This window comes from Mastigoproctus giganteus, chromosome 9 (assembly GCF_048544385.1).
Source record: "Mastigoproctus giganteus isolate SK-2022 chromosome 9, ASM4854438v1, whole genome shotgun sequence".
Classification (NCBI taxonomy): Eukaryota; Metazoa; Arthropoda; class Arachnida; order Uropygi; family Thelyphonidae; genus Mastigoproctus; species Mastigoproctus giganteus.
Window position 1 is genome coordinate 228,408,919 of NC_143583.1, and position 15,896 is coordinate 228,424,814.

The window sequence follows — 15,896 nt, forward strand, 5'->3', positions numbered from 1 at the left end:
TGATTTAGTACAAGTAAGTCTCATTCTTTTTAACTGTGTCTTTTATAATCTTGGAGAATCCAAGTGGATTCTCCAAGAGGTGAGTGCTGAAAATTAAGCGGTGCTACTTTAATATATTTAGTTGTTATAACACAGCACACAAAGAGTCCTTAAACTTAGTTTCACTAATAAATGTTTTCATCAAATTTATCTGAAGGTATATAACATTAAACAAATAACATCATTGGATCAATGCTGACAGAATCCATATTGGTGATCATTGTTCAGATGAAAGTTTGAGTTGGCAGTTTGTGAAGTTCTCCATTAATTTGGAAAGTGCACTGGAGTGATAATTTGAAGAAGAATTTATCACCCTTTTTTTTTTTTTTTTTTTAGAAACTGGTTTGATATGAGCAAATTTCCATGCAGAAGTTAAAATGCCAGTGAGAAAAAAATCAGAAGAGGCACCACAAAACAGAACAGGTTTTGAAAACAAGTAGAGAAATTTCTTCAGGACATAAAGCTGTTTTGACATTAAATATTAATCATTCTAATACCCTATTGTCAAATACCTTTCGTGTTTCGGAGTTTCATTAAAAAAAAACAGGAAGGTTTGAGTGGAGTGTGTTTGGTGCAGTAGGATTGCATTGGGCTGCAGATTGTCAAACACTGGACTGAGTTGCTTTCCAGAATGGCAGCAGCAGTGAGAAATTGCAGGAATATTCAGTTTTGTTTTATTATTATTATTTTGGCTGATGCAAAAAAAGTTCATTTGGTCATACTAATACTGTGTAACACTTATTTTTGATAAATCTATAATATGAATTTCTTTTTCTTTTTTTCCTGGCGCGTTCAACTTCTTAAAAAATATTCAGAAGATGCTTGGCTGGTATCTTTTAATTATTAAAAAGTAAATTTTAATGTTTTATTATTTAGAAATATCAAAATTACTTAATTTATCAACATTCCTTCAGATGTGCATTTTGAGAATGAAATTAGAATTATATTTCTTGTATTTTTTTTTTTTTTTTTCAGTCACACCATTAGATGTGGTGAAGGTTCGTCTCCAAGCTCAAAAGAAAGAACTCCTAACTAGCAGCAATAAATGCATCAAGTGGTGCGGTGAATTGGAAATGTGCTGTGGTGGAAGTCATGGTCCAGCAGTTCAGATGCCCTACTGGTGTGAATCACAACAATTTAAAGGAACAATGGTAAAATTCTAGCAAATAAATTTGTAGCATTTTATTTACCTGAAACTACTGGTATTTCCTGTTTGGTACTTCCATCTTGAGTGTATTCATTTTTATAACATGATTGGGTGTGAGGTAGATTTCACTTCCTTGAATTTTTATTTAAATATATATATATATATATATATTTTTTTTTTTTTTTTACCTGTTCATTAGTAATAATTTTAACTCTAAATATGAAATTTCATATTCGTGATATGTGTATACAGGTTGATTTTCACACCATCTTTTTATAACGGTTGTGAATAGATTTCTGATTAAAATTTCATTCTCTACTGAATGAGTGATCATTCATATTATGAAAGGTAATTGCTAACCAAGAAAAAAAAAATACAAAACCTATTATATGCACTAATATTCTGTTTCATTAAAAATTTATAAGTGTTAAGGTGTCAACATAAGTATAAATGGGCCTGTTGTACTGGGATCCATGGTACAATGAAATAAGATAAGTGTAAATCCAGTAAATATCTTTAATTATGAATACTTTGGAGCTTTTGAGACAATCATGTCTCTTCTTCAACAGAGTTTGAACTTAACTGATACAGTTATGCATGCACTGAGGCATGTGAAGGCATGTTATTGTCATTAAACTGGCGTTCATTGTTGCTGCAGGGACATGAGCAGTTCTTCTCCTGCACTTGTTGAGGTATAAAACGGTTGTCTCCAAGATGGGGTGCAGTCTCATGCCTTTGCAGCGATTCATGGCTCTTGAATTGCTCAATATATTGAGTGACTCCAACCATAGGCAGTGGCGGAAGTGCCTGGAGTGGTCTATTATTTCATAGTCTCGTTTGGGATTGAGGTCGTGGCCCAGAAGTGATCTGCGATTACGGACTGGTCGGTCTCAGCAAGGCAGATTTCTCTGTCGTGTTCCGCAAGGTGGTCTTGAAGACGTCTCGAAGTCTCTCCTACGTAGTAGCCGTCACTACAGGTTATGCAGTATATTACACTGCTGTGTAAGAGAGGGGCGACAGAGGTCTTTACAGTGGAGACTAGAGAACGTAGGCTTCTACAGGGCAACTGTACACATTTTATGCAGTATTCCCTGAGGATTTTAGAGATCTGGTCTGACATGCCTAAATAGTAAGGAATGTAGGCAGTAGGTATATTGTCCTGGGTTGGTGGTCTCGGGTAGACTGTGAGCTCTTGTGTTTGCAATAGGCACTTGTCTAGTAAATGTGTTGGGTAGCCACAATTGGTTAAGTTTGTCCTCACACGAGAAATCTCGCTGCATCTGTGCTGGAATGGATCCAAACTCTGCAGAATAGAGTGCGGGCAGTGCTGTTGAGACGACTGGGGGCATGGCCAGATCTCTAGTTTGTGAATTGCCCGCACCTCATAGGCTTACGGTATACTGAGGTTTCCAGGTGTGGGCCTACACGTTTTACTAGGACATCCAGGAACAGGAGTGATCCGTTAACTTCTAACTCTAGAGTGAACTGGATGAACCCAGACAGGGAATTGAGATATTCTAGTAGTGTTGTTTCAGAGCCATGTGGGATGACGGTGAAGATGTCATCAACATATCTGCACCATGAGGAGATATGTCACCAACATATTTCCTCTCACCTCTTGTAGGAAATACCATGCACACTGTCAATAAAAGCAGCAAATTTATTCGCCTTATTAAAGACCTCTCAATTTCTGAAAACGCTGTCATGGCATCATTTGATGTAGTGTCACTATTTACGTTAATCTGTGTTAACGTAAATAGTGTTTCTTTTTAATAACGTTTCTTTTTAATTGCCACAATTTTCAGCAGGCCGTACACTGCACCAAGAGGCTCCTTGATAATGACTCAAACCTTCCAAACAGAACATCACTGTCTACTGACGACATCTGTACCGACCTCAACCTGTGCTTGCCAAGCAGCATCTTCACATTCGAGGATTCCGTATACCAACAAGCACATGGCACTGCTATGGGCACCCCTGTTAGTTCCATAGTAGCCAACATCGCCATGGAAGAATTAAAAGAACAGATATTCCTGAACCCACCTGTTCCTATTACAACATGGTGCAGATATGTTGTAATAGGTACAGGTGAGTACAGGTAAGTGCAAACCTGGTCCCCAAATTCAACACTCCCTCCTGTTCCTTGGTTACCTGCTTACTACTCAGATTATGAATAAAATGAGTACTGTTATCACTGCGTTGAACCACCTCTTCCTCTAATAACCTATTAACTTGCTGATCTGCCTCTGTCTGTAGGTGACAGAGGCAGATCAGCAAGGTTATTCTAGAAACTATTCTAGTAACTTTATCCAACACCAACCTCATTATTAGTGCCAAATGCAACGAAGATACACTATTATTAATGTTACCTAAATGCAAACCTATTTGTCTCCTGGTATGTCTCAAATCGTCATGTAATTTATGTATCCAAACCTTCAATGTTTTCTTCTGATACCATACAATAGTCCTCGATAACCGATCATCCTTAAGCGGAGCGTTGACTCTAAATCCACATGGTATAAGTCTATGTGTCTTACAGCAGTACGCAAATCTCAGGTGCAACTTCTGTCTAGCCTCTCTTTAGAGTAATAAGACCGCCTTGCAGAACACGACAGCAATCCGCCTTGCTGAGACCGACCAGCCCGTAATCGCAGAGCACTTCTGGGTTATATCTTGAAACAGGCCTCTGAGGTTGGGAAAACTTGCTGATCTGCCTCTGTCTGTAGGTGTCGGCTATTCTAGTAACTTTATCCAACACCAACCTCCTTATTAGTGCCAAATGCAACGAAGATACACTACTATTAATATTGCCTTAAATGCAAACCTATTTGTCTCCTGGTATGTCTCAAATCGTCATGTAATTTATGTATCCAAACCTTCAACGCTCTCTTCTGATACCATACAATAGTCTTCGATAACCAATCATCCTTAAACAGAGCCTTGACCCTAAATCCATGTGGTATAAGTCCATGTATCTTACAGCAGTACACAAATCTCTAGAGAGATTTGCATACCGCTATAATTCAATTTAAACGGTTGGTGTACGAGTTTATTATTGTGACATGAGTTTTCCCAACCTCAGAGGCCTGTTTCAAGATATAGCCCAGAAGTTGTCTGCGCTTACGGGCTGGTCTCAGCAAGGTGGATTTCTGTCATGTTCCACAAGGCGTTCTTATTACTCTAAAGAGAGGCTAGACAGAAGCAGCACATGAGATTTGTATTCCGCTGTAAGACACATGAACTTATACCACGTGGATTTAGGGTCGAGGCTCCGTTTAAGGATGAGCGGTTATCGAGGACTATTGTATGGTATCAGAAGAGAGTGTCGAAGGTTTGGATACATAAATTACATGATGATTTGAGACATACCAGGAGACAAATAGGTTTGCATTTAGGCAATATTAATAGTAGTGTATCTTAGTTGCATTTGGCACTAATAAGGAGGTTGGTGTTGGATAAAGTTACTAGAATAGCTGACACCTATAGACAGAGACAGATCAGCAAGTTTAATTGTTTATTAGAAGAAGAGGTGGTTCAACGCAGTGATAATAGTACTCATTTTATTCATAATCTGAGTAGTAAGCAGCTAACCAAGGAACAGGAGGGAGTGTTGAATTTGGGGACCAAGTTTGCACTTATACCTCCCAAACCACCTATTGCTGAAATAGCCATAGGTATTGAAAAGGCAATTGGTAAATTGCCGGCGACTTTGGCTAATGAAATTCGTGTTAAATCTGCTGCTATTCTGAGTCAAGCTAAGACGGTGCCTTCTAACCTTAACCTTAGTCAAAGAAGAGCATTGAACGAACTCAGACGTGATGATAAAATCGTGGTCTTACCAGCTGATAAAGGTAGATCGACTGTAGTTTTAGATAAGGAGGATTATCATAAAAAAAGCTTTGGAATTCTTACAGGACAGTTCTACGTATAGGGTTACCTGAAGAAATGCACTGGTTAACTTAGATTGACATGTTAATAAAGTTGCACAGCATTGGCTAAATGGCACCCCCGTAGCCAGGTGGGAAGGAGCAGCAGTGCATAGCACACGCTTCTTGATTAGACCGGGGGTCTGAGCCCATCACCACCAAATACAGAGGATGCAGAAAGGTCAGGGAATGACCAGCACATATTCCCGGAGAAATATGGCCTTAGTTGCTAATGCTCCTAAAAACCAAATAACAACAACAACAGCAGCATTGGCTAAAAGCGGGGAAGATCACTAAAGAGGTATTTTGGTCTTTGTATGCAACGGGATGTCAGCTTCCCAGATTCTATGGTCTTCCGAAAATACATAAAGTAGGGGTCCCACTCAGACCTATTGTATCTTTTATTGGAAGTCCCACTTATGCTTTGTCCAGATTTTTAGCTAAGTTGGTTGCCCCTATAGTAGGACACTCTATTTTCACTGTCAAGGATAGCAAGGATTTTGTAAAGGATCAAACTATAGAAGGAAGTGAAATTATGATATCCTTTAATGTAGTATCATTATTTAAATGCATTCCCATTTCTCATGGGGTACAGTGTATAAGAATGGCTTTAGAAAGAGATGATACTTTAAGTAGTAGGTCTCCTTTAAGTGTGAAAGATATTTGCTCCGGTGTGGAACTTTGCCTTTCTAGCACCACTGTGGTATAAGCAGGTTCATGGCACAGCCATGGGTTCTCCCATTAGTGCCATAGTAGCAAATTTGGCCATGGAGGAACTGGAAAACAGGATTTTCGATGGGTTAGAGTTCCCCTTGCGCAAATGGAAAAGATATGTAGATGACACGTTCACTATTATTCAGAAGGGGAGAGAGGAGGAAGTACTTCATTTGCTTCACAGCTTCTCCCAATTTATCCAGTTTACCTCAGAGGTGGAAGCAGCTGGTACCCTCCCATTTCTAGATGTATTGGTCTCTAGAGCAGGCCTTGGCTTAAAACAAGTGTTTAAAAAACCTATGTGCTGGGGCCAATACACCCACTATAGTTTGGCGCAAGCTATGCAACATAAGAGCAGCGTCGCTAAGTCATTATTAGATAGGATAGAGTCCCACTGCAGTCCCTCTGAGGATATAGAAAAGGAAATTAGACGAGTCACAGCAGACCTTAAGAAATGCGGCTACCCCCAGAGGGTCATGGATAAATATATAAGGAGGGGTGATGCTCAGGCAGAGTTAATCATTTGTGCCAGTTGCCACCGCATACATTCTCTACTATCCGGGCCTTACTGAGCGTATAACAAGAGTGCTTCGTGAATGCCAGACACGCTGTGTGCAGCTGCCAGGGCGTAGGTTGCACGCAGTGGTGTCCAGGTTAAGGACCCTATAACGAATGATTTCAGTAGTGGGGTCGTATGTGTGATAAAGTGCCCGGATTGTGAGGAGTGTTATGTGGGTGAAACTAGGCAGCAATTTAAAGATCATCTGGGGTAGCGCATGAATGCCATAAAAGCAGCAGATTATGAAAAGTCTGCTGTGGCTGAACATTTTTGGGAGAAGCAGCACCAGATTTCCCCAGAGGATGTGGTCATCGTTGACCAGGCACATGGGTTCTGGAACCGCAAATGGCTCGAAAGCTTGCAAACCTCTTCATCAGACAATAATACTATTAACAGAGACAGGAGTATGCGTATGCATCCCCTCTTTGAGGCTGTGGTCCTCAGTACGGATGAATGGTTTTGCCTTCCACACTCCTGAGCCACTTCCGGTTCTGATATGCATGAAGGGAGTACTGCCCATGCGCCGGTCGAACCACGTGTGGAAGTGCGTGAGCCTGCTATTTAAGGATGTGTTGTGTAAGTTTTAACTTACTGTTGAGAAAGGAAGCGGATGCTTCCGAAAGCTACAGTCTAATTTTAGCGCTTTTATCTTATCGTATATTTTAAATGTTTTATATATTTTAATCCATTTTAAGTTTTATATTTATTGTAAATAGATTGTTTGTACCATATTTTATTTTACAGTATTAAAATTAAAATTAATTTTCTTAATTCAATTTAAATGGTTGGTGTACAAGTTTATTGTTGTGACACTTCTGGGCTACTCGCCACGACCTCAATCTCAAACGAGACTACGAAATAATAGAGCACTCCAAGCACTTCCGCCACCGCCTGTGGTTGGAGTCACTCAATATATTGAGCAATTCGAGAGCCATGAACCGCTGCAAGGGCATGAGACTGCACCTCATCTTGGAGAGAACCATTTTATATCTCCACAAGTGCTGAAGAAGAACTGCGCATGTCCCTGCAGCAACAATGAACGCTAGTTTAATGACTGAATAACGTGCCTTCACACGCCTCACTGCACGCATAACTGTATGTGTTAAGTTCAAACTCTGTTGAAGAGGCACCTCCGTAGCCAGGTGGGAAGGAGCAACAGTGCGTAGCACATGCTTCTTGATTAGACCGGGGTTTGAGCCCGTCCCCACCAAATACGGAGGATGCGGAAAGGTCAAGGAATGACCACCACATATCCCGAAGCAATATAGCCTTAGTTGCTAATGCTCCTAAAAACCAAATAACAAACAACAACAAACTCTGTTGAAGAAGAGACATGATTGTCTTGAAAGCTCCAAAGTATTCATAATTAAAGATATTTACTGGATTTACACTTATCTTATTTCATTGTGTCAAAATAACTGTGTCCCAGATTTAAAAAAACTGCTGCTTATGAAGTTTTTCACTTAAAAATACATAGTTGTCGATAGCCAGTGAAAAAATGTGGTCATTGTTGATGGCTTTCATCCTGAATTATATTCCCATTATTTGAGGGAGGAAAAACATGTCCTGGTGATGGGTTAAGTTCCTTCAAATGGGACTTCAAACGTAGTTAGTTGATATCGGAATTTTTGCCCTTACATGGCAATATTCTGAGATCAGCTAACTACAGTCCCATTTGAGGGGCATGGATGGATTTTTGATGGGCAATCTTGTTTGATCAATCTGATTGGATGCTCTGATGTAGTAACAAAGGAACTGGATAAAAAATTTTGATTTCATATACAATATAGCATCAGTTATCTGGAATAATTAATGTCAGACTCTTCTGGATAGCAAAATTTTCCAGATAATTGAACGTAGGGTAAAGTTAAATAAATTCTGTTATGTATTAAGAAAAAAGAAAAAGACTTTAAATAGTGTGAAAAAAAACAAATTTATTTAATTAAAAATATAATAACAATAATAACTTATACATAAAAATTCATGTTTACATATTCGGATAGGTATTTTACTGCAAATTTTGTGGGAAAAAATTTAAAGTAAATTTTTAAAATAATGTTTGATTGTTTCTTGTTTCATTTGTTCTGACCGTTTTTTTTTTTTTTTTTTGCTGAAAAATCTTTCAAGTTCCTTAATAATGTCAATTTGATTATGTCGCATCCTTCCTGGTTTCCTGTCCATTTCAGTGCTGTTTCTTTTCGTTGACATTTAACCATAAAAAAATTGAGAAAAATAATAAATCCCACAGTTTCAGGATGATATTATTCTTATCGAATCTGGAACTAAACTTAAACATACTATGAAATGAAGAGGACAAAATATGTCATTGAAGTAGTTATCAGAGTGTTATTTTATTATTATTATTTGATAATGTAGTTTTCTAATTATTTTGACTACCATTTAACAGGATGCTTTTGTCAAGATTACACGAGCTGAAGGGATTAGTTCGCTGTGGAGTGGATTACCACCAACACTGTGAGTTGAGATTTTTTCCAAATTAAGCTCTTCATAATATAAAAAAGAATGATTTTTATATTTAATAAATATGAGTTCAAGCAAAAAGTGGACTAAGATTAAACTGTATATGAATGAGAGCACTTCACTGGTCACTGTAGAGTCACTAATATTCGTTTTATATATAATCTGATCCTTTCTCTTTATACTGTACTGGATTTATTTCACTTGATAATTAGCTAAGTCTGTTTCACTATTGAGAAAAGAATCTGCTTACAAAAGTTGTCTCTGAGTATAGGAAATCCTTAGTCTCTAGTTTTCATATCTGAAGTGTAAAGCTTGTTGTATCAATCTCTGGCATTTGGCCACGATGAGTATACTGCAACATAATTTTTGTATATATTTCCTTCTTGTTGCAGTAAAGGTATCTCTTAATTCTATTCATAACACACCTAAGTCTGGGATCAGTGTATTCATAACGCACCAAAGGCTGGTATCAACGTTTTCATATGACCAGAATATCACTAAAAAAAACTTGATTTTTGAGTCAGTTTTTTAGTGATATTCTGGTCATATGATAACATTATCAAGAACAGCTATAAAGGTTTCACCAAGGCCTCAGTAGGAGGCAATACTGTCAATTTGTCTTTTAAAGTCAAACATGAAAATAACAAATTTTCATGTTTGACTATAATAATATGAAAATTTAAAAATATTTTAATAATTTTAAATGCCAAGCACTAAGCATCCCACACATCTCTGTTTCTTTATTAAAAAAACAACAGATAATGAAAAATTTTGTGCTCTACTGAAAACCATTCTAACAATACAGGCAATGAAACTGCCACAGTGTGCTATAAAATAATACTGTAAAATCTTTTTCATCCGGAGCTTTTGAATTTGGATGGCCACCAAATTGGAATTAGAATTGTATCTTGTATTCACATACAAGAAAAGTAAAAATAATTATACAAAATACCATCATTTTATTCCATATGATGATTTGGCCTAGAATCCTCATTTCTTGATTTTTACCATCACTCTTTATGTAGCTGACAATTGTACTAGTATATATGCAGGCCAATTTATTTCACGTAACTCATAGCACATTTTCACTTTTATTTCAGTTATTATTACAAAATGATTGTAACACAGGTTACAAGAAAAGTAACCTCTTTCCATATGTAAAGAAAATTGTATCACTTCTAGACTTAAAAATAATTACGTAATCAATTTTTTAATTTTTTTATTATTATTATTTTTTTATGAAAACCCCAAACACGAGAGGTATTAGAACCTATCATACTTGTACTGTTCTTGGGTTGGAGGTTTAAGAAATATTGTTCAAGGCCTAAATCGATGTCAGATGAACTAATGAGACATATGGCACCGACCGGGCTAGCCGGGTCGGTAAAGTGCCTGCCTGGCAACCCAAAGGTCGTGGGTTCGAATCCCACCTCGGGCTTGGATCAAAGTACTGCAAAAACCTTGGGAGGTGCATTATGGCCACAGAAGCCGATGCGCCAACAACTAACAAAAAAAAAAAAAAAATAGAGACATATGGCAGAGACATAATGCATGGGATACATATAAATTAATGGGTGACATGGAAGCTTATGATAGACATGAGCCGGTCTGTAACCAAGTCACAAAGAAGGTTAGGCAGGCAAAGGCAAATTATGAGAAATCTTTGGCAAAGGATGCAAAGAAAAACAACAGAGTTCTTTACCTATGTAAACTCTAGAAGGAAAGGGATGAATCAGATTGGTCCACTGGATTATTGATGGTTCAACAGTTGAGGATCTCAGGTGGCTAACAAACTAAATGAGTGTTTTGCATCTATATTCACAAATGAGGAATTATTTAGTGAGAGGGAATGCCAGAGGTGAATTGAACTCTGGCAGTGGGCTAGATGATTTTGTAATAACTGATAGGAAAGTGGAGGAGAAATTGTTGAAGATAAACATAAAAAAGGCACCTGGGGCGGATGGGATCTATCCAGTTATATTAAAGGAGGCAGCAGAGGAAGTAAGCAAACCCTTAGCCATAATTATGAGAGTTTCTCAGGGGAGGTACCCATGGACTGGAGATGTGAAAATGTGACCCCGATCTACAAAGGTGGATCAAAAGGCAACACAAGTAATTATAGACCTGTTAGTTTAACTTCTGTTCCAGGGAAATTAATGGAGGCACTGGTAAAAGAAGCACTGCAGGATCATCTAGACAACACTTCAGTTATAGCTTGGACACAGCATGATTTTGTTAAGGGAAAGTCTTGCCTGACCAATTTGATTGGATACTATGATGTGGTCACAAAGGAACTGGATGCAGGGAATAACTTTGATATCATATATCTGGACCTTAAAAAGGCTATTGATACTGTTACACGTGGAAGACTGCTGAACAAATTGGAGCAGTGTGGCATTGGAGGCAAATTGCTGCTATGGATAAAGGGATGGTTGAGTGGGAGAAGACAGAGTGGTAATTAATGGTCATCGCTCATCGTGGACTAATGTTATTAGTGGAGTCCCTCAGGGTTCAGTGTTGGGTCCATTGTTGTTTTCTGTATTTATAAATGATATTGATGATGGTATATCAAGCTTAATGTCCAAGTTTGCAGACGATACGAAGGTTGGCAGTGTTGTTAAGGACGCTAACGACAGTACGCTGCTGCAACAGGATCTAGAAAGGTTGAGCAGATGGACTGAGAGGTGACCAATGAAGTTTAACCTTGACAAATGTAATGTACTGCATATGGAAAGCAATAAACCTAGAGTAACGTATCAACTCTGTGGTACTACACTGACAGTGGTAGAGAACAAAAAGGACCTGGGGGTAATTGTGCAGGCAGATATGAAGTTTTCTGAGCAGTGCAGATGGTCTGCAAGAGTAGCTCATGGTGTCTTGTCAATGATATACAGGACTTTTTCTAGCAGGGATAAGGAGGTGATTATCCCCTTGTATAAGGCAGTGGTCAGGCCACGTCTTAAGTACTGTATACAGGTCTGGTGGCCTCATTTTGAGAAGGATGCAGAGCTGTTGGAACGAGTACACTGCTCATCATGGACTAATGTTATTAGTGGAGTCCCTTAGGGTTCAGTGTTGGGTCCATTGTTGTTTTCTGTATTTATAATGATATTGATGATGGTATATTAAGCCTAATGTCCAAGTTTGCAGACGATACGAAGGTTGGCAGGGTTGTTAAGGATACTAATGACTGTACGCTGCTGCAACAGGATCTAGAAAGTTCAGCTGATGGGCTGAAAGGTGGCAAATGAAGTTTAAAATTGACAAATGTAAAGTATTGCATATGGGAAGCAGTAACCCAGAGTAACGTACCAAATCTGGTACTATACTGACAGTGGTGGAGAACGAAAAGGACTGGGGGGTAATTGTGCAGGCAGATATGACGTTTTCCGAGCAGTGCAGATGGGCTGCAAGAGTAGCTCATGGTGTCTTGTCAATGATATACAGGAATTTTTCTAGCAGGGATAAGGAGGTGATTATCCCCTTGTATAAGGCAGTTGTTAGGCCACACCTTGACTACTATATGCAGTTCTGCAGGCCTCATTTTAAGAAGGATGCAGAGCTGTTGGAACGAGTACAGAGAAGGGCAACAAGATTAGTGAATGGAACAAAGGGGTGCTCTTACAAAGAAAGGCTTAAGGTTTACAAGTTACAATTTCTGGAGACTAGGCACCCACAAGGTGATCTGATTGAGGTGTACAAGCCTTGAATGGTTTGAGCATGCTCAACGCTGATGGGATTCTTCCTCTTACTCAGAATAATCACCTGAGAGGGCATAAATTCAAATTGAGGAAAGACAGATATAGGATAGATATGCGGAAGTTTGCCTTAAGCCAGCGGGTTGTTGTTCAGTGGGGACAGACTGCCATCCTATGTTGTGGAATTTGATAGCATAAATAAATTTGAGGCTCTGCTGGACAGGTATATTTTTTTTGGCTGATGCTGCATAAGCTTGCTTTCTTGCATCATGTGCCTCTACTAATGCTAATGCTAAGACGACAGAAGATATTTGTTGACATTAAACTTGAACTTCTCTAGACTATAATTTTCAGGAAATAAGTATGAAGGAAGGTTGTTCCAGAAAATGGCAGTTGAATGAATAAACGAAGAAGATGAAAAGTTGGTTCTGTGAATTTGAAGTTGGACAGTAAATGGATGTTGGCTGGTGGTGGCACATGTTCGGCTGTTTTGAAAGAGAGAGAGCGGGAATTATAGAAGTCAATTCAGAAGAACAGTGCCCATATAGAACAGTATCTGTAGAAAAGGCATGCAGCAGAAACAGTAAGTCTATGAGACAGCGAGTGGAGAGACTCTGTTAGAGATGAGTCATTAATTAGCCTAACTGCCCTTTTCTGAATGGAATTTAGAAGCCTGAGATAGGTTTTGGGGGCAGCGCCTCAGATGTGGGAACAATATTCCATGGTAGTGTGGATTGGCAATTTGTAAAGAGTGAACAGCTGTTTGGAAGAAAAGTAACGCCTAGAGCAAAAGAGAAAACGAAGTTTTTAACATGCAGAGGAAGCAGTATTTGGAATGTGTTTGTGTCAAGAGAGATTAGAAGTCAGGATAATCCTCAAAAGAGATATATCAACTTGCCTAGAAATTGAAGTGTCACCAAAGATAAGCATAGGAGCAGAAGAATCCTTTTTGCGAGATATAAGACAAGACTGAGTTTTAGAAGGATTGAAATCGACTAAGTTGTCTTTTTCCCACTGGAGATCGGCATTTAAGGAATTGGTAGCGGATATTTGAGAAGTTGAAGCTGATTGAGCAGGACAAGGTTTTTCAAAATGGAAAGTGGAATGCAATGTGCTATCATCGGCAGAACTATGGATAGGATTTCCGGTTAATGGAAGGTCATTAATATACAAGAGCAAAAGAGTGGGGGAAAGAACTGAACCTTGGGGGACACCGGCATTAGTGGAGAAGTTAGAAGACAGAGAGCCATATACCATCACCCGCAGTGAGCGAACAGAGAGAAAACTGGATAACCAATTACAAAAAAAAGTTGGTAAACCATAAGATGGAAGCTTGTTTAGATCATGCCAAACATGATCGAAGGCCTTTGAGATGCCATGAGCAACTGCTTGTGTTTTACTATTGTAGAAGAGTAAGTCTCTCTCACACACACACACACACACACACACACACACACATTACAATACGATGCATTTTTGCAATACGAGGGTGATCCGAACACTCCGTCTATCCTAAATCCTATTTTCGCCTTCTTTTGAACATCTTTTTTCCCCTTCCCCTCCCCTAGAATTTACCATTCCCTATACCATTTGCTTGTCTATACTTTTTCATTACCTTTCACCCCTTCCGTACATTTGTATTATATTCCACTTTACACTTTTGTAAATTTGTAAATTAATTTACATTTTTTACGCTGCATAGGGACTGCATGTAGGGTAAAACAGCACTAGTAATACGTTAAAAGACCGCATATTTGCCCCCCCCCTTTTTCTATACTACAGACAAGTTTGGAAACGCATTGCCTGATACATGGTCAACAGTAGTCCCTGATGAATTTCCTGGCTACGTATCATATTTTCATCTACTAAATTCAGATTTTGCACTTTGTTATCCCCTGATTCGACCTCTTGCTTGTTAGTATGTTTGTTATTTGGTTTTTAGGAGCATTAGCAACTAAGGCCATATTGCTCCGGGATATGCGGTGGTCATTCCCTGACCTTTCCGCATCTTCCGTATTTGGTGGTGACGGGCTCGAACCCCGGTCTAATCAAGAAGCGTGTGCAACGCACTGCTGCTCCTTCCCACCTGGCTACGGAGGCGCCTTCCGACCTCTTGCTAAAATTGCCCTCCCATATCTGAATATAGTGTTATTTATTTATTTATATATAGTATATATTTATATTATTTATATAAAATATATATATATATATATATATATATTTTTTTTTTTTATCAATTCCAGTTCATTTTTGCACTAGATTTTTCAAATTCTTTCACCTGTTTAACCACTACTTCACTTCCACTTTCTACTATCCCTTAAACTTCTCTTAGTTCTGGCACCTTGTGTACTTTTCATTTCCATTTTCATAGACACTTTATTTATTCTACAAACCACACATTATTTATATTTTTTGCTTCCTCTACTGCTGCACTCCGCATTTTGGAGCTTTAGACATACTATAACTTTTCTTATATATATATATATATATATATGTATATACACAGGGTGTCTCAAAAATATTGGTACAAACATTTAGGGGAGGTAGGTAACATCTAGAGGAATGTGAATCGCATTGGAACCCATAACCGGAAATGTCACCGTAAGTCGGTACACGCCGCTGTTCATCAGTTTGCGAGAGGGAAAATTTCTGGTTTACTCATTTAAGCAGTAGTCGCCGCACGAAGAGCATGCATCGATATACGAACTGTGAGCTGGCAGACATGTACTTAGTGTATGGATTAGCAGAGGGCCCACACGTTGTGCGCCCCCTGTGCGGCACAACATCGCTTTGCAGTAAATGGTGGGCAGGTATGTCGGTGACTGCTTAGTCGGCCCATACCTGTTACCATCCCGCATGAACTCAGCTAAATATCGGATCTTTCTTGAACAAGTTCTACCAGGGTTACTCGACGATGTTCCAGCAAATGTGAGATGCAACATTTGGTTTCAACATGATGGGGTGCCTGCCCATTATAGAAGGTGTGTTCGGGACCATTTAAACAGGTGTTTTGGGCGTCGATAGATTGGCCGTGGTGGACCATTGCCTGGCCCCCATGCTCACCTGATTTATCGACCCTTGATTTCTTTCTGTGGGGGGGGGCCTCAAATCTATCGTGTATGAATCGCCTGTGGAGATGGAAATGGATCTCGGGGCGAGACTCGTCTGCGCTGCTGCTGTTGTCAAAGAAACTCCAGGTGTGTTCGACCATGTCCGCCATCCATGCTGGATTGGTGTCACGCATGCATTGCATCTCATCTCATGGAACCTTCGAGCATCTGTTGTAACATCATGAAATGCATCCATCTCGTACTCCATTGTTAATATTGTGT

The 15,896-nt window shown here is 39.0% G+C and overlaps 1 protein-coding gene across 1 annotated transcript in view; it reads left to right on the plus strand.

The window, feature by feature from the left end:
* The window catches only part of LOC150081159 (mitochondrial glutathione transporter SLC25A40-like), a 117,446-nt gene that overhangs the window by 19,440 nt on the left and 82,110 nt on the right, over positions 1-15,896 (plus strand). Inside the window, exons 2-3 of the mRNA XM_090381149.1 lie at positions 1,015-1,190; positions 8,793-8,860. Coding sequence (XP_090237275.1) covers positions 1,015-1,190; positions 8,793-8,860 — 244 coding nt within the window. The remainder of the gene's footprint in view (positions 1-1,014; positions 1,191-8,792; positions 8,861-15,896) is intronic.